General features: G+C 34.5%; 3 protein-coding genes across 3 annotated transcripts in view; 2 read left to right on the forward strand and 1 right to left on the reverse strand.

The window, feature by feature from the left end:
* Positions 1 to 25276, forward strand: part of LOC125819829 (protein ANTHESIS POMOTING FACTOR 1) — a 259792-nt gene that overhangs the window by 12188 nt on the left and 222328 nt on the right.
* On the forward strand, positions 13445 to 23737 carry LOC125819773 (uncharacterized). Its single transcript, XM_049499218.1, has 3 exons — positions 13445 to 13684; positions 20736 to 21014; positions 22432 to 23737. Exons 1-3 carry the CDS (start codon positions 13460 to 13462, stop codon positions 23506 to 23508), a joined length of 1581 nt encoding a protein of 526 aa, XP_049355175.1. The 5' UTR covers positions 13445 to 13459; the 3' UTR covers positions 23509 to 23737.
* Positions 14122 to 15057, reverse strand: LOC125819783 (uncharacterized). Its single transcript, XM_049499229.1, has 3 exons — positions 14950 to 15057; positions 14756 to 14874; positions 14122 to 14674 (listed from the first exon to the last, which is right to left on the reverse strand). Exons 1-3 carry the CDS (start codon positions 15008 to 15010, stop codon positions 14225 to 14227), a joined length of 630 nt encoding a protein of 209 aa, XP_049355186.1. The 5' UTR covers positions 15011 to 15057; the 3' UTR covers positions 14122 to 14224.

Here is a 25276-nt window from a genome sequence, read left to right on the forward strand (position 1 = left end):
AAAAAAATATTTTATTAGATTATACATAAAAATTCATAGGTAGAAAAACTCTAAATGAACTCTTACTGTTTCAGAAATTTATATTGTAAAATAGATTTAAATACATTTAATTTAAATATGAATAAAAATATAGAAATATTAGAAATAAAAACAATAACAATAATAAACAAAAGAATAAAAAAACAATAACCGTGAAAAGAAAGGAGAAAGATACGTAGGGAAAAAAATTAAAATTGTTTTAAACATATTTATATTATAGTGGAGTTTTTTTAGGGAGTAGTTAGGAATCCTACTTGGGGACCAAGTTAGGTTTCCCTTATAAATAAACGAGTTTTCTTCATTGTAAATCAGATATATGAATCCCTAAATATCATACAAGAAGAATAAGAAGTCTTATTTCTTCTCCCTACTTTGTTCTTCTTCTAAATTTATATAGTTTCATAACAAAAATTAAATTAAAAAAATTAACTTAAAAATAGAAATCTACATGCAAAAGAGTTCTAAATGAATTCTTAATATTTCATTACTTATCCTTAAAATGATATAAAATACATTTATATATACACACACTTATATTATATACTACCTTAAAAACATGAACTCTCTAACTTGAATATTAAATTACTATGATACCCCAACTAAAAACAGCCCTAACTTGAATTCTAAAATACTATAATACCCCCAACTTTGAATTTTAAATTATTATAAATAGAGGGGTTTAGTGAACTTGATTTTTTATTCTTTCATCTTGGTTTATTATTAATATTATTTTTGAACATGTTTTCTTCTCTAATTTTTTTTGTGTGTGTTTTATCTTTATTAGACTTATTTGATTAAATTTTGTAAAAGATTAGTTCAAAATTGTAAAACTTGTAAAGTATTTATATTATTTAGCATGGAACCTACATGTTCGAAAATTAGTATCTTATATATATATATATATATATAGTTGAGTTGGGGTATTGAATTGATTTCATATTTTTAAGGTAGTTGGGAGTGGTAACAAACTTCAAGTAGAATTGAAATTTTTATGACCACACACGAATTTTAAAATAAAATGAAAAAGTATCATGAAAAACTTGATTAATCAAAATATTCATTACAATTATATTTTGCGAGATTTCATTTCTTGAAATCTATTCATAATAATATCATCACAAACAGTATTAAATATTGTTTTTCTACATAAGACACAATACATCCACTCATGAAGTCATCATCCATTCGATTTCTCAATTCACTTTTGATCAATATATTTTCTTCTTTTTTTAATTCTTTTAGTATTTTTCTTTCTTTTCTATTCTTTTTTTTTATATAAATCATAATATTCTTTATTTTTTTACCATAATTTAATTTTATACATACTGTTATGATATCATTGACCATTGGTTCAATTTTTTAGTGAGACCACCATGATACCATCACAATATATATACATATACATATTGTCATGGTATCGTTGATGCATGCTTCAATCATTCAGTCCTTTAGTGAAACCTCCATGATATCATTATACTATATCTATTTAATGTCATGACATCATTTATGTTTTCTTCAATCCTTCAGTGAGACCTCCATGATACCATCACAATATATCTATATATTGACATGGTATAATTACTGTTTGCTTCAGTCTGTAATAATATCATCACATTATCTATATATTGTCATGATATTATTGATGTTTGCTTCAATCATTCTGTCCTTCAATGATATCATCACATTATATATATATATATATATATATATATATATATATATATATAATAACATGATATCATTGACTGTTGATCAAACCTTCAAGGGGGGGATCATAATTTCTCAATGATACCATCACAATATATCATATACTAGCATGGTATCATTAAGAATTGTTTCTTATAATCAGTAACAATCCTCATATCATGTATGATACCATCACAGTATATGAACATATTTTATGGTAGCACTAATGTTTTTTTCCTTTATTCATTCACAAAATTACATGCATTAATGATACCATGACAATATCATATATTTCTATGATATCAATAAGGTTTCCTACAATCATTCATGTACAACCAACTCACTGCTCAATGATACCAACACATTATACATATAATAACATGATATTATTGAGTAATGAGCAGTCTTTCAAGGGAGAAACTTATAATTTTTCAATGATACCATCACAACATACCATATATATATTGACATGGTATCATATGCCGGTTTCATATAATTTGTAACACTCCCCAGCTTATGTATGATACTATCACAATATATGAATATGTTGTTATAGTTGCACTAAGATTTCCTTCTGTCCTTCGATGAGACCTTCTTGATACTATGAAAATATATCTATATATTATCATGGTATTTACTTCAGTCCTTTGGTGAGCCCTTCATGATATCATCACAATATATTTGGCATCATTCATGAGGAATTCTTCAATCCTACTGTGAGACCACCATTATGTTGTCCCACTATAATTACGTACATTCTTTTATGGTATCATTGAGATTTGTTTTAGTGCTTAATGATACTATTGTGGTTTTGTGGTATCGTAGAGGTTTGGTCTAATCCTTTAATGAGACACTCCGTAGTCATTCTTAATTATTTATTAATATATTTGTTTATTATTTTATTTTTACTTTAATTTTTTTCAGTCTAAAAATAATAAGATAATAGTTTTTTATATTTTTCTATCTTTAAAAAGAAATGTAATAAAAGAAGATAATCTAATCAAAAACAAAAATTTGTGTCTCTATTAATTTTGATTTTATTAAATAATTAGTAAATTCAATATTCCTTATAACTGTTTTTATTGTCAGCTAATTATTTATTTTATATATCATTTTAGTAAAAAATAATCAACCATTAAAACTATGTTTATATTCAAATAAAAGAAAGAAAAAAAAATACACAAAAATAAAATGAACCAAATAATAAATGAGAGGGGACAAAAATAATCAGTCAAGAGACAAAACTAATAACAAATTTAAGTACAAAGACAATAAATAATAGGACAGAAGCAGTAAGTTGAAGTATGGAAAAGGGTCATATTTGTTATAAAATATTATATTGTGGATGTCCACTACACCAAGAAGTTACTCTCACCCATTATCTCCATTACTTTCCTCCATTACGAAGATAACCATAACCTCCAACTTTATAACCATAATTCTTGTAACATTTCACTTCCATAACCTCCTCCATTATATTCATGTTAATGTCATGTTTATGACTAACCTTTTGTATGCCTCTATGTTACACTATAAATAGAGGCATAAGGGTTCATATTGTAGTGACTTGAAGATTTGGTGTACACTTGAAGAGTTGGAATACTAAGAAAAGCTCTCATCTCTTGTCTCCCTATTTCTATTGCTTTCATCTTCTATATTTCTTGTCTTATTTTGCTTTAGTTTTATAACACATTATTTAAAAGATATGTATACTCTTTTTCCTTCACTAGGATTTTTTCCCACAGGGTTTTTTCCTAGTAAGGTTTTAATGAGGCATATTATCTATGGACATCCAAGGGGGAGTATTAGAAAATATTATATTGTGGATGTCCACTACACCAAGTAGTTACTCTCACCCATTATCTCCATTACTTTCCTCCATTATGAAGATAACCATAACCTCCATAACCTCCAACTTTATAACCATTGTTCTTGTAACATTTCACTTTCATAACCTCCTCCATTATATTCATGTTAATGTCATGTTTATGACTAACCTTTTGTATGCCTCTATGTTACACTATAAATAGATCAGAGGCATAAGGGTTCATATTGTAGAGACTTGAAGATTTGGTGTACTCTTGAAGAGTTGGAATAATAAGAAAAGCTCTCATCTCTTGTCTCCCTATTTCTATTGTTTTCATCTTCTATATTTCTTGTCTTATTTTATTTTAGTTTTATAACAATATTTGCCTTGTACTTTCAGAATAAGGTTATTGATCGTAAACTAAAAAAGCTCAATCATGAATGAAAGATTTAGAGAAGAGAATGAGAAAGAAGAAGAAGAGAGGAGAAGATTTCATATATCGGCTTAAAGCAAAAATACAATGGAGAGTAGCTATTTATAGAGCTATCTTTGATAACAGTGCATTGAGTTAGTTATAACTAACTCTTCTTGATAGACTAAATTGCCCTTTTTGTTACTAACTAACTATTAACACTAATGTCACCTACTTTACATCACAACACTCCCCTTCAAGCTTGGTGGTGCAAAAATGTCTAGCACTCCTACCTTGGATAGTAGGTGTTCATGTTGAAGTCTAGATAGTCATTTGATCAATACGTTTGCAAGCTGATCTCTTGTAGAAAGATAATTCAGGTTGATTAATCCTTGTTGTAGTTTCTCCCTTATAAAGTGGCAATCGATTTCAATATGTTTTGTCCTTTCGTGGTATACTGAATTTGCAGCAATTTGAATCGTTGTTTTACTATCACTGTAAACTTGGACTGGCAATTGAACTTTAGCTCCTACTTCTTTTAGCAATCTAACCAACCATACTAACTCTGACACAGTGGAGGCAAGGCTCCTATATTCAGCTTCAACTGAGCTTTTCGACATTGTTGTTTGTTTCTTTTCCTTCCAAGAGACTAATGACTGACCAACTTTCACCATATACCCTGTTACAGACTTCCTGTTTAACATACAGGAAGTCCAATCAATATCACAGAAGATAGTCACCAACTCATCTGAGTTATTGGACAATAACAAACCTTGTCCAGGTTGTCATTTTATATATCTGACTACTCTTAGTGCAGCATCAAGGTGTGACTTGTTTGGTTGATGTAAGAATTGACTAAGAGTTTGTGTACTGAATATTATATCAGGTCTTGTCATATTCAAATACAACAACTTGCCTATTAATCTTTGATACATTGTTTGATCTACCAAGGGATCCTCTGTCTCTGCCTGACCCTTCTTTACATGGTCATCATTTAATTTTGATGTTAGTTTAACATTGATGTCAATAGGGGTTCCTGCAGGTTTGGCTGCTGATAAGCCAACCTCAGATATAAGCTCAAGAACATACTTTCTCTGATGCATTAATATGCCATCTGTTGATCTAGTGAATTCAATTCCTAGGAAATACTTTAACTCACCCAGATCCTTCATCTTGAATGCTAGTTGCAGTGCCCTCTTTGTGTCTTCTATCAGCTTTAAGCTACTGCCAGTTATCAACATATCATCCACATACACAAGTACTATAATGATCCCCTCTTCTACTTTGTTAATAAACAAGGAATGATCATGTTGGCTTTGCTGAAACTTCAGTTTAAGTAGTGCTTCAGTCAGTTTATGATTCCATTGTCTAGGGCATGTTTGAGACCATAAAGGGATTTGATCAGCCTACATACCTTCTCCACTTGACTGACAAAGCCCTTTGGCAATTACATATAGATCTCATCATCTAAGTCATCATGCAAGAAGGGATTAAACACATCCATTTGATGGATATGCCAATGCCTTGAAGCTGCAAGTGACACAATGGTTCTGACTGTGACCATCTTAACTACTGGAGAAAAAATTTCCTTGTAATCTATCCCTTCATGTTGGCTATACCCCTTAGCCACCAGCCTTGCTTTAAATCTCTCAACCTCACCAGTAGATTTATACTTGACTTTGTAAATCCATCTGCAACCTATAGGTCTCTTGCCAGGTGGTAGATCAATTATCTCCCAAGTATGATTACTTTCAAGGGCCTGAATTTCAGACTGCATAGCATCCACCCACCTTTGATCTTTCATAGCTTCAGAGTAGGTTCAGGTTCTTTGATTATAGAGGTAGCAACAATGTAGGACTGATACGAAGATGAGAGATGATCATAGCTTATATTGTTGCAAATGGAGTGGGGAACAACCTTATTGAGAGGGCATGAGACAAAGTCTTTCATCCAAACTGGAGGCTGTTTATGTCTAGAGGATCTTCTAGACTCAGAAACCAACCTAGAACCATTAGGAATAGAATCTGATACTACTTCATCAGGAGCCACCTCAGGACCAGGTATTGCATTACTTAAAGGCAACTCAGTCTCATCATGTGGAACACGAGAAGGGCATGCAATGGTAGGACACTGAAGGGACAACATGTAATCTAGACTAGGAGTGGCTGCAGAATCATGTAGAGAGTCTGGGAATAACTTCTATTGAGCAGGACTAGACACCTGAGCAAAATGGAACCGATCCTCTCTAAAAACCACATCTCTACTTACAAAAAATGATCTTTTACCTAGATCAAAGAGAATGTATCCTTTCTGAATTTCAAAGTATCCCATATAAACTGCAGACCTGACCCTTGGCATTAATTTTTCATGTTCAGTCAAATGTTTGGCAAACACAAGCATCCTATAGTCTTGAGGTGAGTCAATACTGGTTGCCGACCATATAGCCTCTCGTAAGGTGTCTCATACTTAAGTACACTACTAGACAACCTGTTAATGAGATAAGTGGCAGCTAACACACACTAACCCCAATATCTCAATGGTATGTTAGCCTGAAATCTGAGTGCTCTTGTGACCTCAAGTAAATGCTTATGTTTCCTTTCAACAACACCATTTTGCTGAGGAGTATGATGACATGATCTTTGATACAGAATGCCCATTTCCTTGAACGTACTTATACACACTGAGTTCACAAACTGAGTACCATTGTCAGACCTTAATATTTTGACTAGTTTCCCAAACTGAGTTTTAACAAACAAAAGGAATTCTTTAATAGAAACACACACAACTGACTTATGTTTGAGAAAAAATAACCATGTCATCCTAGAGAAGTCATCAACAATGTAAGAAAATACTTACTACCATCAACTGTAGGTGCAGCATAGGGTCCTCAAACATCAACATGTATCAAATCAAAACAAGTTGTAGTTTTTATACTACTCACAGGAAAAACTAATCTAGTTTGTTTAGCATAAGGACATACAGAACAATTAGTCACTTTACACAGAGTTTGTTGACTCATAGCAAACATCCTTGCAAGAACTGCAGAAGACACATGTCCCAGTCTTTGATGCCATAACTCCATGTCTACTGCCTTTGTATTATTGACAGTAAATGCAACTTCTTTTCCAGGACTTGAATCAATTTTATTGGTGAAGTGCTTCATTAGTAGATACAAACTACCTTCTTCCTTACCAACTTCCTTCACCTTCCCACTGCAGAGCTCCTGAAAAACACAGAAGTTAGGAAAGAATGTGACAGAACACCCTAACTCCTTTGTGAGTTGACTGACTGATAACAGATTGTACTTGAAGTCAGGAACATGCAATGCATTAGTGACCAGACTTCTGGCTGATAAAGCACATGAACCAACATGAGATACTTGTGTGGTAGTACCATTTGGTAGATACACAGGTTTAACTTCTGCAAGTTTTGACACTGAATCTTCCACATCATGTCCAAGATAGAGACCATAAGATTTGTTGCACCTGTATTAACAATCCATACTTGGTTGTGATCAATAATAGAAGAAGTTTTACCTGAAGTACTAGTAGTGTTGCAAGCAGAAACAGTAGAAGCATCTGATTTCTATTGAACCATCTTCAAAATATGATCATATTGGTCTTTTGTAAATGTGCAACCATGTAACATCTGTTGAACCTCTCTCTCAACTTGACTTATTCTATTTGGAGTAATAGTAGATGACACTTCAGGAGCATGACCATTCATAAGTTGTTGTTGGTTAAGTGAGATTCCCCAGCCAGGTGGAGGAATATTTGTATTAAGACCATATGTAAAGTTGGCATAGGCTGATGGATAATGACTAGAAGGACTGCTAGCTTGTGGACTAGACCCCCCTTGTACCTTCCTTTTGGATTTAAAATCAGGAGGATAACCCACTATTTTATAGCAAAACTCTTTGCTATGACCTTTACACTTGCAAAAATCACATAGTAGTAGGGAATTCCTTTTGACCTTCTAATTCACACCAGAGCTACTACCAACACCTGAACTACTGCCAACTTTTGAGTACATAGTAACAAAGGAATCCAAACTGATAGATGCCATTCCCAAACTAGTAGTACATGTTACCACAACCTTTTGACATTCATCTCTAACTATCATAGAATACACATGATTAATCGTTGGTAATGGATCTAGCATAAGAATTTGACTCCTGGCTTGTCGATAGGATTCATTCAATCCCATTAAAAACTGATATACCTTCTGTCTGTTCATGTGAGTCACAAATTTTGAAATCTCACAATTGCAACAAGGAGATGGCACTAATATCTCAAACTCATCCCACAGAGTTTTAAGCCTTGTGTAATACTCATAAACAAATGTAGTACTCTGCTGTATAGAAGATATGTCTTTGTGTAAACTATAGGTTCTAGAACCATCTACTCGATCAAACCTTTCTCTTAGATCAATCCAAACATCAAACACACTAGAGGCAAATGCAAGATCACTCAACAAACTTTTGGACACAGAGTACAACAACCAGGACAACACAATTGTGTTCACCCTTTCCCAATGTCCCCACAATTCTACACCATACATTTCCTTTCTGACAGTTCAATCAATTAACCCACGCTTATTTCTTCCTAACAATGCTAAACGAATAGATCTACTCCATAGTATATAATTTTCAATACCAAGCAATTGAAACGAAATCAAGCTAATACCACTAACATCAGTAGGATTAAGAAACATAGGATGATTATAATTAATACCTTGTCCTTGCACTGAACTGCTAGTTTGAGAAATAAAAGCTGCAGATCCATTTTGAGGTAGATCAGTCGAATTACTTTCAGGTGCCATTTATGATCAAATTGAGCTTCAAATCGCGGAAACAAATAGCTAACAGTTCAAACACAAATAATATAAATTCCAGCCTTATCTCAAACTACGATCTGTGACCACCTTTAACACACTTCCATGAACGATGAATCATATAATTGATTATTTGAACAATACCGACTTCAGCTCCTAATCAGACTGAAGCACAAAGCTCTGATACCATGATCGTAAACTAAAGAAACTCAATCATGAATGAAAGATTTAGAGAAGAGAATGAGAAAGAAGAAGAAGAGAGGAGAAGATTTCATATATCGGCTTAAAGCAAAAATACAATGGAGAGTAGCTATTTATAGAGCTATCCTTGTAACTACTTTGATAACAGTGCATTGAGTTAGTTATAACTAACTCTTCTTGATAGACTAAATTGCCCTTTTTGTTACTAACTAACTATTAACACTAATGTCACCTACTTTACATCACAACAGTTATAGTTGCCCTTTGTCATACTTTTTTGGTTAATTTGTTCGTGTCATCCAACTTTGGACACATATTTATCCCTAGACTATTAAGTTTCATATCACCACTTTTATCATCCTACTTAACGCCTACATAGATAAATATATTTAGTTCACTTAAAATTTCCTCCTAATTTAATTATTATGTCCAATCAATATTATGGAGGGACCTCAACTCTAACCGATTGAAAAATGATGAATTATCAATGGATTCGTTTACAGTCTTACTATGTGGAAATACAATGAAGACTATGAGGTTTTTTGTATTAGAACATTTTTTTACATTCTTGATTTTAGTAATTGGATATATGCTAAGAATAATTAATGGTTACTGATTTATTAAATTATTTTGTTTGTTATTGTTCAGGTGATGGTACCATTTCAAGCCCTGCTATCCTATGGAATAATCGTTGATGCAGTTTATCTTGGAAAGAAATTTGATGACGTTTATCGCACGATTGTCCATAAAATTTTTGGTTACCAGATTTTCTCTTAAAAAAATAATTAGAGCATGATACAAATGGTTCATATAGTAGATCTCACCTTATTTGGGATTGCGTTGGAGTTGAATCAGATTGGAAAACTGATTATTATTTTCTTATGTGTATACCTAATTGAATCATGTTGGATTACATTGAATCATAATATTTTCGTCTACAGATTGGAAGTTTTATTTGTTAAATTGGTGGTTATAATATTGATTGGGTATAAAAGGATAAATATACCCCCCGAACTATCGTAAATGGTATCTAAATACCTTTCGTTATACTTTTTGGACACTGATGTCCTTATCGTCCAAATTTTGGGACTTATATAACCTTTCTACTAACAGCGGGACACGTGTCGCAATCTAAAACGTCTATCCAAAATTTATGAAATTTCAATCCATAAATAAAAGACCCGCCCAGATTAATTAAAAAGCCCACCCAAATTACAACCCAAAACTTCTCTAAACACTTATCATCTTCTCCACCAAATCCAAATTAAAAAGCATCAATTTTCTTCCCCACCAAAACCCTAGAACTCCCCATTCGCACTCCCAAATTCCACCACTACCGAGCAACTTTCGTCTGCCCTCTTACCACTATTGAAGCACCGAAGAAGGTAGTCAAGCTTGGAGTTTCAGCCGCATCTTCGGATCCGCAGCTATCGTCAATGCCCCTGGTCGAGCAGCAGAAGCACCAGTTGTGATTGAGGAAAAGAAATAATTTGATGTAGTATTCAATGAAATTCATAGTAATGCTAAAAATGTGACTATTATATTTAGCTTTTAAAAAATAATTTAAAAGAATTTATAATGGAGATCAAAGAATTCTTTCTTCTCCTCAACCACAACCACAACTTGGAGGTCAAATAATTTGACGTGTTCCATTGCTGCCAAAGTTTTAGGAGAAAAAAAGTGTTTATAGTGAAGTATCATAAATTATTTTTATAAATCTAAATATAACAAAAATTCATCTGACATTTGCTAACAAAAATTATTTTAGGTCTGTTTATAATCAATTAAGGATCAAAATGAGTTTATGAAATTGCATTTGCTAACAAAAAATCATGTGGGTCTGTTTATAATGGAATTGAGAATTAAAATGGGTGGATAAAAGAGTAGATGATTTTGGTTATAATTTGTTTGTGGGTTTTAATAAATCTGGGTGGTTTTTGGGTAGGCGTTTTTAGATCCCGCCGTTACTAGAAAGGTTATATATGTCCCAAAATTTGGACGGTAAGGTCATCAGTGTCCCAAAAGTATAACGAAAGATATTTAGATACCATTTACGATAGTTCGGGGGTATATTTTTCCTTTTTTCTTAATTAAATTAGGAGGAGATTTTAAGCAGATTATATATATAACACCATGTAGGATGATAAAAGTGAAAACGTGAAACTTAATAGTCTATGGATAAATATGTGCCTAAAGTTGTATGACAGAGGCAAATAAGTCAAAAAAGTATGATAAGGGCAAATATAACCTTTTTGTAAAAATACAAGGGGAAATATGATCCTTTTTCGATTAAAGTACAAAGTCAATAAATGATAAGATAAAAATAATAACTTGAAGTACAAAGACATAAATGACAAGACAAAAAAGAAGAACAAAAGAACCACTGGTCCGTGCAAACAAGGAGTATCTCAAGTAAAATATTTGGGTTGTGGTCCAATAAGGATAAAGTAAATTTCGCAAATAGCTACTATATAAAATTTAATTAGGCTCCTTAGCTAGAGATTGCATAATTACGGGTTGTAGCTACAATTTCAGTTGTTATGGGCATTCTCTTTTGTATAATTCACATGTTTTTATGAATTTATACATTTCAGAATTCAATTTTATTTTATTAAAATGAGAGGCAATCTCGATTAAAAATGGTAAACAGTTCCATAAATAACAGAATAGTATCTCATTAGGGTTTCATACCAAATATGACTTCCTCTATATTAACAACACGATTCTTTCTGGTTTATGAAATCGACGTGTGTAACTAAAAAAAATCAATTAGTTTCTTTGTTGATTATACAAATTGAACATGATTCAATGAATTCACTTCCTTTTTTTGTGTTCTGAATCAATCAAATCAAATTACTTATAGATGAGTTATGTAATTTGTTGAAATTGTATTTGTAACAATATTTATTGAAGATTTGGTCAAAATTGTATATTATTTGATTTGTATTCACTTCGAAATTTTCATAATGAATCCATTGATAATTGATGTTCTGGTGGAAGAACGATTTTCAATTGTATTTGAATTGAATAAGTAAGAAGAAGATATATTTATAATAATATAATTAAGCTATCTTTGTACGTATTTGTATAAGCTGGTAAGTACCAATTTGATTTGTATAAATTGTTGCGCAAAAATGATTGAATGCATCTTCAGGCAGACACTTGCGTAAGTCATCTATTATACGAATATTATTCCATTATACCAATATTTGTATTAACATTGCTTATGAGGGGCATTAATTGGAGCTTGTTTGCTTCCTAACAAATCATGTCAAAAATGAAATAATCAGAAACAAATCCCAAACATTAAACAAAATATATACAAATAAACAATTATGGTAACTATATACAATTTTGGAATTATACAACGACAAATATACAATTGTGGTAACTGTAGACAGTTTCAGAATTATACAAATATGAGTACAACGATACAATCAGGGTAACTATATACAATTCAAAATTATACAAATATGAGTACAACTATACAATCAGGCTAACTATACACAATTTTAAAATTATACAAATATAAATACAACTGTAGATCTTTTTTTTTGGTAATAATAGGATGTTATATTAATAAACTTAAAACATAAGCGTCATTACATCAACAGTGCCCGATGTACTACCATCATTCGAATGTAGCCTCTCACATCTATGTGAGCTATTAACTAGATTACATATAGACATTCCTGGATGTTCTACCAACGGTTGATTCTTATCAAAATTAACTGCTTCTACTATAAATATAGGTGGGGTAAACCATTTTTCAACAAAAAACTCCATCTGGTAGCCTTCTCCCCCTTTGTGCTAGCTCCCTGAGATCATGCTGGATCATTGGGTTACTCTGTTGTTTGAAATTATACAAATTTCTAAATTATATAAATATCATAAATCTAAAAAAATTGTTTGAAGTTATACAAATATAACCATCAGAACTTTAAAAAGTTAAACAAAAATGAATTAATTGTATATGATGATAAAACTGAAAAATCAAAGAAAATCACCATCATATATAAATACAAGTCAAACGAAGAAGAATGAAACCACCAAAGCAAATAAAAAATGGAAACCGCACAATTGTTGCCCTGAAAATCTGAAATCACGAATTGAGAGAAAAAGAATGAAATTTTCAAATTTTCAAATCTATTTATGTTGAGTGAATTAAGGAGAAAATAAAGTCAAAGAATTATGGAGAGAGAAAATAGATTTTGTATAATAGGTCGAAATTGAAATTACTACCTTATACAAATTTAAAACGCAACTCACATAATTACCCCCAAGTGTTAGTTGCGAATTGTATAGGTTAAATGGAGTGATTGAAATTGTCACCTATACTTGCGAGCAACGTTAATGACTTTTGTGTGCGTTCCGAATTCCGATCATTGTGGAATAAATAAAGGGTAAACCTCCATAGTTTTCTTCAGTTTGAGGTGAGGTAATCCAAAATCAGACGAACACTAGTGTGACCAGAGCATCGAATGAATTCGTCGCAGTATATGGATAAACAGATCATGGATCTATCGAGCTCACTCAGCAACAATGACTTCATCAACCTTCACGACGACCAACATCACATCACCGGCGGTGTAAAAGGGGAAAACCATCCTGTTCGCCCAATTGAATCGTTCCCCAATTATAACATTGATTGGATTCAGGTTGATGGAGCTAGGGCTTGGAATTCTGCTGATACCAAAACCAACACTGTAATTGCTCCTGTCTATCTTTTTTACATGCTTATGTATGTCTATACTTGTATTAGTATCTCAATTAACCGTTTCAATCTGTCTATCTGACCCCACAATGAACACCTGCTTTTGATTTTCTTGTTATGTTGGTGTGAGCTTCGATTTTTCTCTATTTGTTGCAATCTTTGTGGTTGTGGCTAGTTTCCTTTGTTAGTTGCTGTGTTTTCTTATTCTTTCTACTTGGATTTGCTACACTTGAGATGAGGGTCGATAGTGGTACACTCTACTCTCCCAAGGTCCCACTCAGTGTTTTGGACGGCGAGAGGCGACAAAAGGCGACAAGGGCCTGCCACGCGGCGAGGCGCTCGCCTTTTTGAATTGAGGCGCCAATTAATACCAAAAATTAAAAATATTTAATTGCATATATAAATATCCAAAATCTCAATAGCAATAACATATATTAGCAAATATTTCAATTCAAAAACTAAAAGTAGATACTAAAAGTCTAGAACTTTAAAGACCCAATAATTCAAAAGACAATACTAGAACTCTAAAAGTCTATTCTTCTTCAAAACTATCCAACTCTTGAAGATCAACATCCTCTACATCATTATATTGATCCTCATCTTCTTCCTCCTCGTAGTCTTCATCAATTAGTGTCCGAGTCCTACTTGAAGTTGAACTTGTAGATGTAGTTTCTACTCCTTTGCCCTTGTCAAGTGCTCTTGATCTTGAAGAAAGTCCCCTAAGATGATGAATACTCTCATCAGCTCCAATTGCCGTAGCAACGCTACCCCAAGTAAGATCATCATCCTCATATACTAGTTCATCTTCTTGATCTTCGGGGCATCCAACTAACCATTCATTTGAATCATCAATGTTATCCAAGCGAATTGGATCAATGAGATCACGAGCATCATAACGACGTTTCAATGTTCTATTGTACTTAATGTACACTAGATCATTGAGACGCGATAGTGCAAGCCTATTCCTCTTTTTGGAATGAATCTGCGCATAAGTTATAGATATTAACTAATAGATATTGATAATAATATAATATGGAAATTAAGATATAATTTTTTTACTTACGTGTTCAAACACACTCCAATTTCGCTCACATCCGGATGAGCTACAAGTTAGGCTTAATACTTTCATGGCAAACTTTAGCAAGTTGGGTGTTTCACTACCAAATAGTGACCACCATTCAACTATAATAAAATAAATTTAAAGGTTAATGAGTATAAATAAGCCAAATAATTTAAGAGCTAAATCAACTCACTTACCCGGTGACCTTGTGTCTCTAGCTCTTTTAGCCGGACCACAACCAAATTGTCCATCCGCCATTTTGTACCTAGGAAGCTCAGCGACTAGTAAATCTTGTATTGTTGTATCAGGGATCATCTTCTCAACACATGCATAATACTCAGTCCACAGACTCTGTAGTAAAGTTCCCTCTTCTTGAGCTTTATAATACAATCCTGGGTTCAAAACATGGCCTGCAGCATGCAAAGGCCGATGGAGTTGGTCTGACCACCTTGCATCAATAATTTCAAACACTTTCTCATATTGCTTCTTAATTCCACGAAAACCCCGTTCAATAGTTTCTTTGGCTCTATCCATTGCTTCATAAATATAGCCAATTGGTGGTTTTTTCTCCCCATCCACCAAACGAAGCACTTTTGTCAAAGGGCCACAAACTGTAAGTGCTCGAACAACATCATCCCAAAAGTGGGCAGAAATAATAAGATTGGCAACTTCTTTCCCCAAAGTTTCCAAAGCAAATTTACTTGAAGTCCATTCGGTTGAGAGGACTAAAGTTCTCAAGTTTTTTCTTTGTATGTACATAGCTCTCAAAGTTAAGAAGGCCGTTGCAAATCTTGTCTTGGCCGGTTTCACCAAATTTCTTTCCTTGGTGAATTTTCTCATCAAGTTTAACAACAATGGCCTTTGACTAATGTAAGAATGGATTCTGATGGCCTTCTTAAAAACTGTTAAAGTAAGATTATAGTAATTTGTAGCTAATAAGCATTAAATATTGACTATTGACTATAAAGAAAGTTAGAGGATAGGAGAGTGATATTACCGGAAGCATATGGCTTAACCTTGAATATGTCACCAAACATCAAGTTGATGCAATGAGCGGCACATGGAGTCCAATAAATGTGTGGGTACGCACCCATCATCATGCTTCCCGCTTTAACATTCTCACTAGCATTATCAGTGACAATTTGTACAACATTTTGACAAAGGTAACAATTTGTACAACATTTTCTGGTCCAATTCTTTCAATAGTGCTTTCAAACAACTTGTACATTCTAGTGGAATCGGTAGATTCATTGCTAGCATCAATAGAACCAAGAAATACACTACCGATTGGAGAACTCACCAAAATATTGAAGTTCATTTTACCATTTCGTGCCGTTCATTTGTCCATCATAATGGAACATCCAAACTTTGTCCATTGCACTTTATGCTCATCAACAACTTTTTCCACTTTCTCCACCTCTTTTTTTAGGTGAGTAACTCTAACTTCATGGAATGTAGGAGGCTTCATTCCGGGGCCATGTTGTCCTACTGTCTCAATAAATTTATCAAATGATTTGTGATTGACACAATTAAAAGGGAGCCCCGCATCATACATCCATATTGCGAAAGCACTTACCGCACGCTCTCTTAGAATTTTTTTTGTTTCATCAATTCCTCCTCCTTTTTCAAAGCCTCCTTTTTGTGTTGATTTCTGCGGAAAATAGAGATTCATAGGGCCTTTCGTCACATTCCGCGCGGTGGATGATGCACCTCCACTAGAAGATATCTTTGGAATTTTGGAGGGAGGCATCATTTCCGCATATTCATCCATATCATCAACATCATCAATATCAATATACTCTTCCGGTTGCCTCACTTGAAATTTGGGATTATTAGCGATTTTATTTTGCATATAAGCCCTTACTTCTTCTCTAATCGCCGATGGACAAGCTGTACATTGTTTAACATTCTTGAAACCACCCACTAAATGTTGCTTGTGTCGAGTTATTCCACCATTAAAAGTACTCCCACAAAAGTTACAATTAACCGAATCTTTCGTTGCTCCTTGAGTACCATAATTCCATCCAATGTCCCTCTTTTTGCTGGCATCCGCCATTGAATTCAGTCAATTCACTGTTTATGGTCAAATGGATAAATAATTATAGAAGAATTAATTTTTTTTTAAAAAAAATTTATAGGCAGTAGAGTGAAATGTGAACAATAAAACAGAGGTAAAAAACAGAGCAGTGAAGGCAGCTGTATCTCAAAAAGAAAGAAGCAACAGAAACGATACGAAAAAAGCAGAGAAAAAGAAATCTGAACAAGAACTGAAGAAGAGAACTCAAGAAGAAGAAGAACTGAAAAGAAGAAGAAAAAAAAGAGGTCACCTGGCAGCAACTCCTGCGATGAAGGAGGAGAAGAGACGCGAGGCCGAGGGGAAGAGGAGCAGCAACTGTGTGATGAAGGAGGAGAAGAGACGCGAGGGGAAGAGGAGCAGCAACTCGATCGACTGAAGGTGGAGAAGAGATCGCAAGGAGAACGCGACTGAAAGTTTGAAAATAGAAAAAAAAACCCTAATTTTGACTAATATTATTAAGTCAAATCTTTTTAAAAATTAAAAGTCCAAAATGGCGCCGCCATTTACGTCTCCTTCTGGTCGCCTTTTTGATGTCGCCATGCCTCATTGTAGAATGGCTCGCCTCGCCTCGCCATATCGCCTTTGGCGAATGGCTCTCGCCATTCATAACACTGGTCCCACTATTGGGATTCCACTGGGTATTTAGTTGTTGTTGTTGCAATCTTTGTGGTTGATTAGTGTTGTTTTGCATGTATGTTGACTCAATATCATTTCCTTCAGTAGGGTTTGGCCAGGTGGATCCTCTTAATTGATTGTCTGCTTCATTTGGACCCAGTACAGTAGGATTCAGTTAACACATGCACGTCCCAACTTGGACTCTTGTTGTTTAATGATGCAATTTGAAGAGGTTAGATATGGTCTGTAGTGAGTGGTATATTATCTGCTTCAGATGTTCAATAGGCTTACCATAACGACTTGGAGTTGGATATCAGGAAACATTTTGTGGTCTAGATATGACATTTTCGTTTTCACATCTTTTATTGCAATATTATCTTTCTTTTATGAACGCTAAGCTAAACGAAGGCAAGGAAAATTCCTATTGAGATACTCTTCATGTTGATTAGGTAATTCTGAACTAGGATATGCGCTATGGATATTAAACTGCTTAATCAGTAAACAGTAGGACAAGGAAATGGAACTCTAAATTCTTAGGAGGTGTCTAACTGAGTGGTGGTGTTGGAAGCCACATCCTGCTTATTGATGTCTTGCTGTGCATAATGTTCTACTATAAGCTAAACCCTTAGAAGAAGTGAACATTTAAGATTGCTCCTGAAACCCTTATCAAAAAGAATGTTTGCTCCAGAAACTATTGGACTGTAAGTTATTTTTTTCTTTCCCTATATGATTACTTATATTTTCTTTCCTTATGTGATTCAAGTATACACCATAGGTTTGCTTCTGTTTTTTTTTTTTTTGCTTGGAGGGGGAGGGGGATGTGGCACATTCCCTTCTTCTCCAATTTTGTGTGTCCCACTTCTCCTTGTTGGTTGTTTTCTAGATGATATCCTGCACTATCAAAGGGGGGCTTACCTTCCTTTCTCAAGTTTTTTTTTTAAAGGAAACAGTTGCTCAAGTTGCTGGAAATTTGTGGATGTAATCAACCTACAAAGTATACTGAAATCAGAAAAAACGTTAGACAACAAATAATAGATATGTATGTGTAGAATGCTCCCACACATGTTTACCAAAGTTTTTCTCCCTCCTACTTTCTAGGACTGTAGAAGATCTCCTTTCCGCGTAGATTCACCAGAATCAGCCTGTTTTCCTTCCTGCCAACAGTAACCACCCACATTGTCATTATTGATAAAAACCTCTTCCCTTTTTATCTCTTGATTAGCTCTGTCTTTGTCATGGGGGAAAACAGAATATGCTCTAATGCTGGTTTCAAGTCTTTTGATATTACCAAATGGACCTCATGCATGATGCAACAATATCTGGGTTGAGTGGGTTGAGAAGGATAACCCTCGGCAAGAAGATTATGGAATGGGTCTGCTTTATTCTTAGGGAGGATTCAAATGACCAAAAGAACATGGTGAGGAGATGGAGGAAAAAGGATCAAGTGGCTAATATCTATGGTACGAGGAAGTATAATGACCATGGTAGGTACATGAGTATCCTGTCTCTCAAGGGAGAAGCTAGATCAGTTATTATAGTTCCTGAAATCTGAATTAGCCAGCAATGCAGGCTGGTTTCCTTTGAAGGAACCTCAGGTCTTCATATCAACTGGAGGAAAAGCCATATTTATCCCATTAAGTATGTTCCTAATTTGGAGCTTTTGTCTTCTTTTTTAGGAGGTTAAGTGGGTCAGTTACCCATTGTCTATCTTGGGATGCCACTGGGTGCAAAGTCAAGATCCAAAGAGATATCAGATGCAGTTTTGGAGAAGTGTGAGCCGTGTTATGTTATCAAAGGCGCGCTTAAGCCCTAAAGCAACGCTCAAAACCTGTTGAGCGATTCGCCTCGCTTTATGTGCGCTTCTGTGTCGTCAAGGTTCTAAGGCATACTTATCCTTGCCAATGAGCCTCTCTTGAAGAGGCGACACTAAAAATTTGATATTTCACGTGATCATAATTTATTTTTTCAATTTGTTTGTTCATATATACACCAGAGTAAGACGATGGCTGAGATGTGGTCACCTCAAGGTTGGGAGCTAACCTTAAGGATACTGATGAATGACTGGGAAATACCTAGATTAACTGAACTTTTTAAACATCTCGAAACTTCTTAGAGGTTGCAAGAGGGGGAGTTGTGGACTGGACACACCAAGGGACCGTATAAAGTGAACTCAGGGTATAAAATTGTCAATACTACAGAGCCACAAAACTTTATCTGGCCTTGGATGGAAACTCATCTGGTAAGTAAAGTTACCACATAAGGTTGCTTGCTTTACTTGGTTGTTATGCTTACACATGAGAACTTGATGAAGAGGCATTATCTTAGCTTTAAACTGTCGTCTATGTGGGACTGAAGCTGAAACTGTAAGCATTTATTTTAGCATGTGAAGTCACAGGTCAGCTATGGAAGATTTCTCAAAATCTCAGGGGCATCTCCTGGACAATGCCTAGTAAGATTGTTGACACTGTTTTTAGCTGGGAGGAGGCTGGGGTTGGGGCTAAGAGCAGAAGAAACTGGAGGGTAATTCCAGCCTGTATTTGGTGGACCATCTGGAAAGAAAGGAATCCCAGATATTTTGAGAACAGAAGTAGCACTATACAGAAGATCAAGCTGAACTGTGTTCTGCTATTTTGTTTCTGGTGTACAGTCATATCCTAAAGATACAGAGACAATCCTGGATGTTTCTGATTCATGTTAGGATTGTATCCTGTTTCACCTTGTTTTTTGTTATTTTCTCTTTTGCACTTTCTTTTGTAAAGGGTTCAGTACTTGGGCTTCCCAAGTACTGGTTTATAATACAAAGTTGTTACCTGTTAAAAAAAAAAAAACAAGGTATACTGAAATTTTTCTCTTTCTGGCACATCTAGATGAAGAAGCACATCTAGATGAAGAAGCATCAAAGAAGATACTAGTATATGAAAACAAAGCTTTTACTTGGCCTTTATTTATGCATAGGAGAGGAAGTAGGTCAACTGATCTTTCTAATTTTCCAATTATCTTTTGCTATGATATGATTCTCAATTTGAAAAGCATCGGCAAGGTAAGACTATGTTTATGCTTCTCTTAGTACATGTCCAAGGTACTCCTATCTGCACTAGTTGATTGTGGGATTTTTTGTGGCACTAGTGTTCTTGTTTTTATCTGTTTCTCATTTCTCTTGCTATTCATGTGTGTTATGCTGAATCCTGTAGTTGGAGTTTGACATGCATTGTTGGGTCAGATTTTGGAAATATACATACATTCTGTCAATAATAGGGATTCTGTAATTGTTATTTCTCTAATTCAATGCAGAATTATAGTTCTCCTGACTCAATAGAACCAGCCAAACTCATCGTGGAAAAAGATTTGAGCACTATTGATGCATCTTTGTTATCTGAAATTGATCATACTGTGAAGAAGTATGCTGATAATCTTCTACATGCAATAGAGAGTGTGAGCGCTCGACTATCACAATTAGAAACTAGAAGTCGCCAGATTGAAGCTTTTGTTGTGGAACTCAAGTTGTCTGTCGATAATAACCATGGGAACACTGATGGAAAACTAAGACTGGTGGAAAATATTCTCAGAGAGGTATCATCTATTCAGTTTCTTCCTACTTTGTTCTTTAACTGAACTGCTGTACAGCTGGGCAAGTGTAGGCTGCATTTTTTGGGATCCTTCGTTGATTAAAGTTGCACTTATCTTATTCATATGCTTATCGTTTTCTCGTGCTTGCTGATTACACTAATCTTAGGAATTTCGCACTCTGCCTTTTTGTATTACTGTGTCATCTTCAGTATCATTCTTTTAGAGAAATACCCTCCGCATAAATATACTCTTATTGATACAATCCAGTCTTGCAAGGAGAGAATTCTCTAATTATGTTAGGTGGCGGAAGTAATTCTCTAGGTTTTGAGCTATAGAGATGTTTCGTGAATTGTTCTCAATTTGCATCGCTACAATGGTTCCTGTTTCCGAGTTGCGTCATTATGTATTGCGCAACACCATCTAGGGCCTTTTAAAAACTTTGCATCCATAGTCTGTCAAGTGTTTTCAGCACTAAATTCATCATTGTTCTAAGCTTGAAGAAGTGGATCTTGAATTTCAAATATATAAAATTAGTTTAAATCAAGTGGGTGTTGTTGGAAACATTTGAAAACATTGTCAGGGATGAAGATTGGTAGTCTAAACTTAAGCAAATCTTCAGATATACATGTTACATTTACTTCATAAAAAAAAAAAAAAAAACTTCAGATATACATGTTTGGCCTTGGCAAGCCAAACTTCAGGCGCGACTGTCGGATTTTTGGCCTTGGCAAGTCAAACTTCAGGCAAAATGTTGGAAGTTTGGTCATGGCAAGCCAAACTTCAGGAAAATATGTCAGGATGTTTGTTGCCAATTTTCAAACATGAATTTTGCAATTTCAGTTGTGTATGCCTGAAGTTGGTTCTAAAGTGGATAAACTTGCTAATTTTTATACACGGTTAGGCTTAAAGGTTTTCCCAAAATCGGCTATCTATGCACTGGCCCCTTCATATTCTAGGTGGGCCCTGGCCTATAGCAGTACAACTATTACTTTAAAGATTTTGCTAAAAACAAAGATATCAGCATTTGAAAATGGTACATGTTATTAAGAACTGAATGGATTTTTTGGAATTCTTTTTATTTTCTGAAGTTGGGAGAGAGGATATTCTTGGATGCTCCCTATTCTGGAAGGAGAGAATCACGCCTATAGCATGTTGAATAAAATTTATGATGATGTTCATTTGGTGATTGCTTGAAGAATTATTTGACCTTGCTTCTATTTCTGTTTTATACTAGGCAAGATCAAATTTTCAGTTACCTGTCAAAGCAGATTGAGAAGTAACAAAAAAATTGAAATTGGACTAAAAACAAAAAAGAAAAGGAGAAGATGAAATTCGAAATTAAAATTTTAGCTGCTTCCCTTTTCTTTTTGTATAATCCTTGTGAACTATGTTATTTTCTTGTTACATAAATTTCATGTAGGTGCAAGATGGTGTACAGGTCATAAAGAATAAACAGGATATAATAGATACTCAACTGCAGCTCACAAAATTGCAAGTTCCAAAATTTGAGCAGGAAATAGACACCCACAATACTACACATGTTGACTCAGCGCATCATAGGGCATCTGCTCCTCTTCAATCTCACCAACAATTTCCTCCTGTTGCGCTTGCTCAATCGCCTTCCCCTCTTCCTCCACCAAATGCTCCACCACCCCCTCTGCAACAGAAAATTCCACCTCAAGTTGAGCTTCAGGACCAGTTTCCCCATAATCCAATTCCTTCCGGCACTCAACGAGAAACTTACTTCCAATCAACTGGTCAAGCACCAGAAAACTCTAGTCAGCAGTACCAACAGTCTGCACCACATCAGCAGCGACAGACTTCTATCCCACCACCTCCACATCAACAGTATCAGCCTTCCCCTTCATCATTGTACTCTCAGCCACCTCCACCTTCTCAAACTCATCCGCCTCTTCCATCTGTTAATCCCTCACAACCTCAACCTCCATTGATCCATCATCCTGAGGAGAGACATTTTATAGCATCGCAGACCTATCCACCAGCAAACACTAGTCAATCTCCCTCTCATCCATCAAGTGGAGCCCCTGTGTCCCATCAGTTTTATGCAGCTCCCCCTAATCTGTTTGAGCCCCCATCTAGCAGACAGGGTCCTGGATTTGCCAGTGCATATGGCCCATCAACTGAACCTGGTGAATCTTATCCTTATAGCGGGTCCACAGTCCAGTATGGCAGTGGTTACCCGTTGAAATCACAGCAACTTGCTTCACCCTCAATGGGCCAGAGTGGTGGAAATGGTTACCCACAGCTTCCCACAGCAAGAATATTACCTCAAGCGCTGCCTACTGCTTCTGCAGTTAGTAGTGGGTCTAGTTCTCCTCGTACTGGAAATAGAGTTCCTATTGATGATGTAGTTGATAAAGTGACAAATATGGGATTTCCAAGAGACCAAGTAAGAGCAACTGTGCGGAGACTGACAGAGAATGGACAGTCAGTTGATTTGAATGTGGTGTTGGACAAATTGATGAATGGTGGGTAAGGCCAGCCGCCACAAGGCTGGTATGATAGGTGACATGTTTCCACTTGTTCATGTTTCTCTACAGAAGTTTGAGGTGCATATACGGAAATAAAGAAAATCACAGACCAAATTTGGAAAAAGGACAATCTCTGTTTGGATTTAAACGGTCTCTGTTTACTTCTGTCATATAACTTCTTTCTTGTGCTTACAGAGTATTTATTGTTTATTAATATGGTATTTCCTTCCCCCATTTTAAGCCTTTCTTCTCTCTTTCATTTAATGAGTACAAAGCATGTTTTGTTTACTGTTTGGCCACCACTATTATTACAAACGACGGCAAAAGTAATTCCAATAAGAAGATGCCACTTCTTTGAATCTCAACTTGAAGGAGTCGGATTAGTTTCAGCAATGTGTATTAAATGCTGAAATTAGTTAGTTTAAACTTTAGAGAAAATGACCAAAATAGTCCTTGATGTGTGGAGATTGAGCTGTTTGGATTAGCTTAAAAATTGGTCAAATCTACTTTTAAGTCATTTTTAACTTTTAGGAGTATTTGACTTAAAAATTATTTTTTTTAAACTACTCTTTTCCAGCCAATCTGAATGGCTGTGAACCTTTTTTTTGTCCTTGATATATCCCCTAGATTGAGATAGTGCCTAATATATGTAAAAGGATGATGCATTTGGTTCCAACTAGGCGTGTTAAATGGGTTGGTTGGACTGAAATTGGAGAAATTAGAATAGGTTGAATTAGAAATTGAATTAGGTTATGATCCGCTTAGAATTACCTTTGGCTAAAATGCATTGGACTTGTAAAGTAAATCAAATTGTGTCATGATCCACCCAATTTGACCCGCTTAATCTCAAGAATGTTAATATATTATTATTTACCTTTTGTCACCACAATTTGAATTTCAACTCAAAAAAATAATATAAGTTCTTGATTTTAAAGTGGAAAGTCACCAAACATTATACAAACTAAATAAACATATATATTTAAGTTTACTCACTCGACATGTATTCTATAGAAAAATACAGTTGAATATATTTTCAGTTATTTTGATCCCAGAAAAACAAATTTTAATTTACAAAAAAAGAAAGAAAGATAGATAGATATTAAAAGATATTAAGTAAATAGTAATTCATTGCACCAATGCAGCTAAAGAGTCTTAAAAAATGGATAGATAAATACTAAAATATTCATTGCCCCAATGCAACTAAAAAGTCTTAAAAAAATTGATAGATAAATACTAAAATATTCATTGCACCAATGCAACTAAAGAGTCTTAAAATTGGTTGAATTGGAGCTTAAATTGGACTTAATTGGAGATTTTTTTTAGAATGAGTTAATGCTTGAATAAGTTGAGATTTACCCAATTTAATTTTTGTTGAGCCCAACTCATAAAATTTTGATGGGATTACCTATATTTGAGCTCATTTTGACTAGGGGTGGATGTTTGGTATTTCGTTTGAAATTTCCAAATTTCGAGTTTGATAAATCGATAAATGGTGGTTAAAAGTAGATATCAAATATCAAACTTTTAAATTTCGGTTCAGTAATTTGATAATCGATAAACCAAACTTCGGTACGGAAATATTGTATTGAAGTTGGAGTCCATTGTGTTATAAAAGTTAATACTGTCGCTTCAATTAGTTATGTTTTTTTTTTTATGTAGATGCATGATATCATAAAGACCAACAAGTTAGAAGATATCTAGAATTTTTTTTTGATACAGTTAAAAAATATTCGTGCCAAGGAATTCAAAATCAATATATGTATCCCGAACATA

This window comes from Solanum verrucosum, unplaced genomic scaffold, assembly GCF_900185275.1.
Source record: "Solanum verrucosum unplaced genomic scaffold, falcon-dt-bn FXZP01000239.1, whole genome shotgun sequence".
NCBI classification, from domain to species: Eukaryota; Viridiplantae; Streptophyta; class Magnoliopsida; order Solanales; family Solanaceae; genus Solanum; species Solanum verrucosum.

Coding starts and splice junctions, on each gene's coding strand:
- LOC125819773 (XM_049499218.1), top strand. CDS start 13,460: ATGAATTCGTCGCAGTATATGGATAAACAGATCATGGATCTATCGAGC. Junction 13,685..20,735: donor CTGATACCAAAACCAACACT/GTAATTGCTCCT, acceptor AATTCAATGCAG/AATTATAGTTCTCCTGACTC. Junction 21,015..22,431: donor TGGAAAATATTCTCAGAGAG/GTATCATCTATT, acceptor AATTTCATGTAG/GTGCAAGATGGTGTACAGGT.
- LOC125819783 (XM_049499229.1), bottom strand. CDS start 15,010: ATGGCGGATGGACAATTTGGTTGTGGTCCGGCTAAAAGAGCTAGAGAC. Junction 14,875..14,949: donor TAGAGACACAAGGTCACCGG/GTAAGTGAGTTG, acceptor ATTTTATTATAG/TTGAATGGTGGTCACTATTT. Junction 14,675..14,755: donor ATTGGAGTGTGTTTGAACAC/GTAAGTAAAAAA, acceptor ACTTATGCGCAG/ATTCATTCCAAAAAGAGGAA.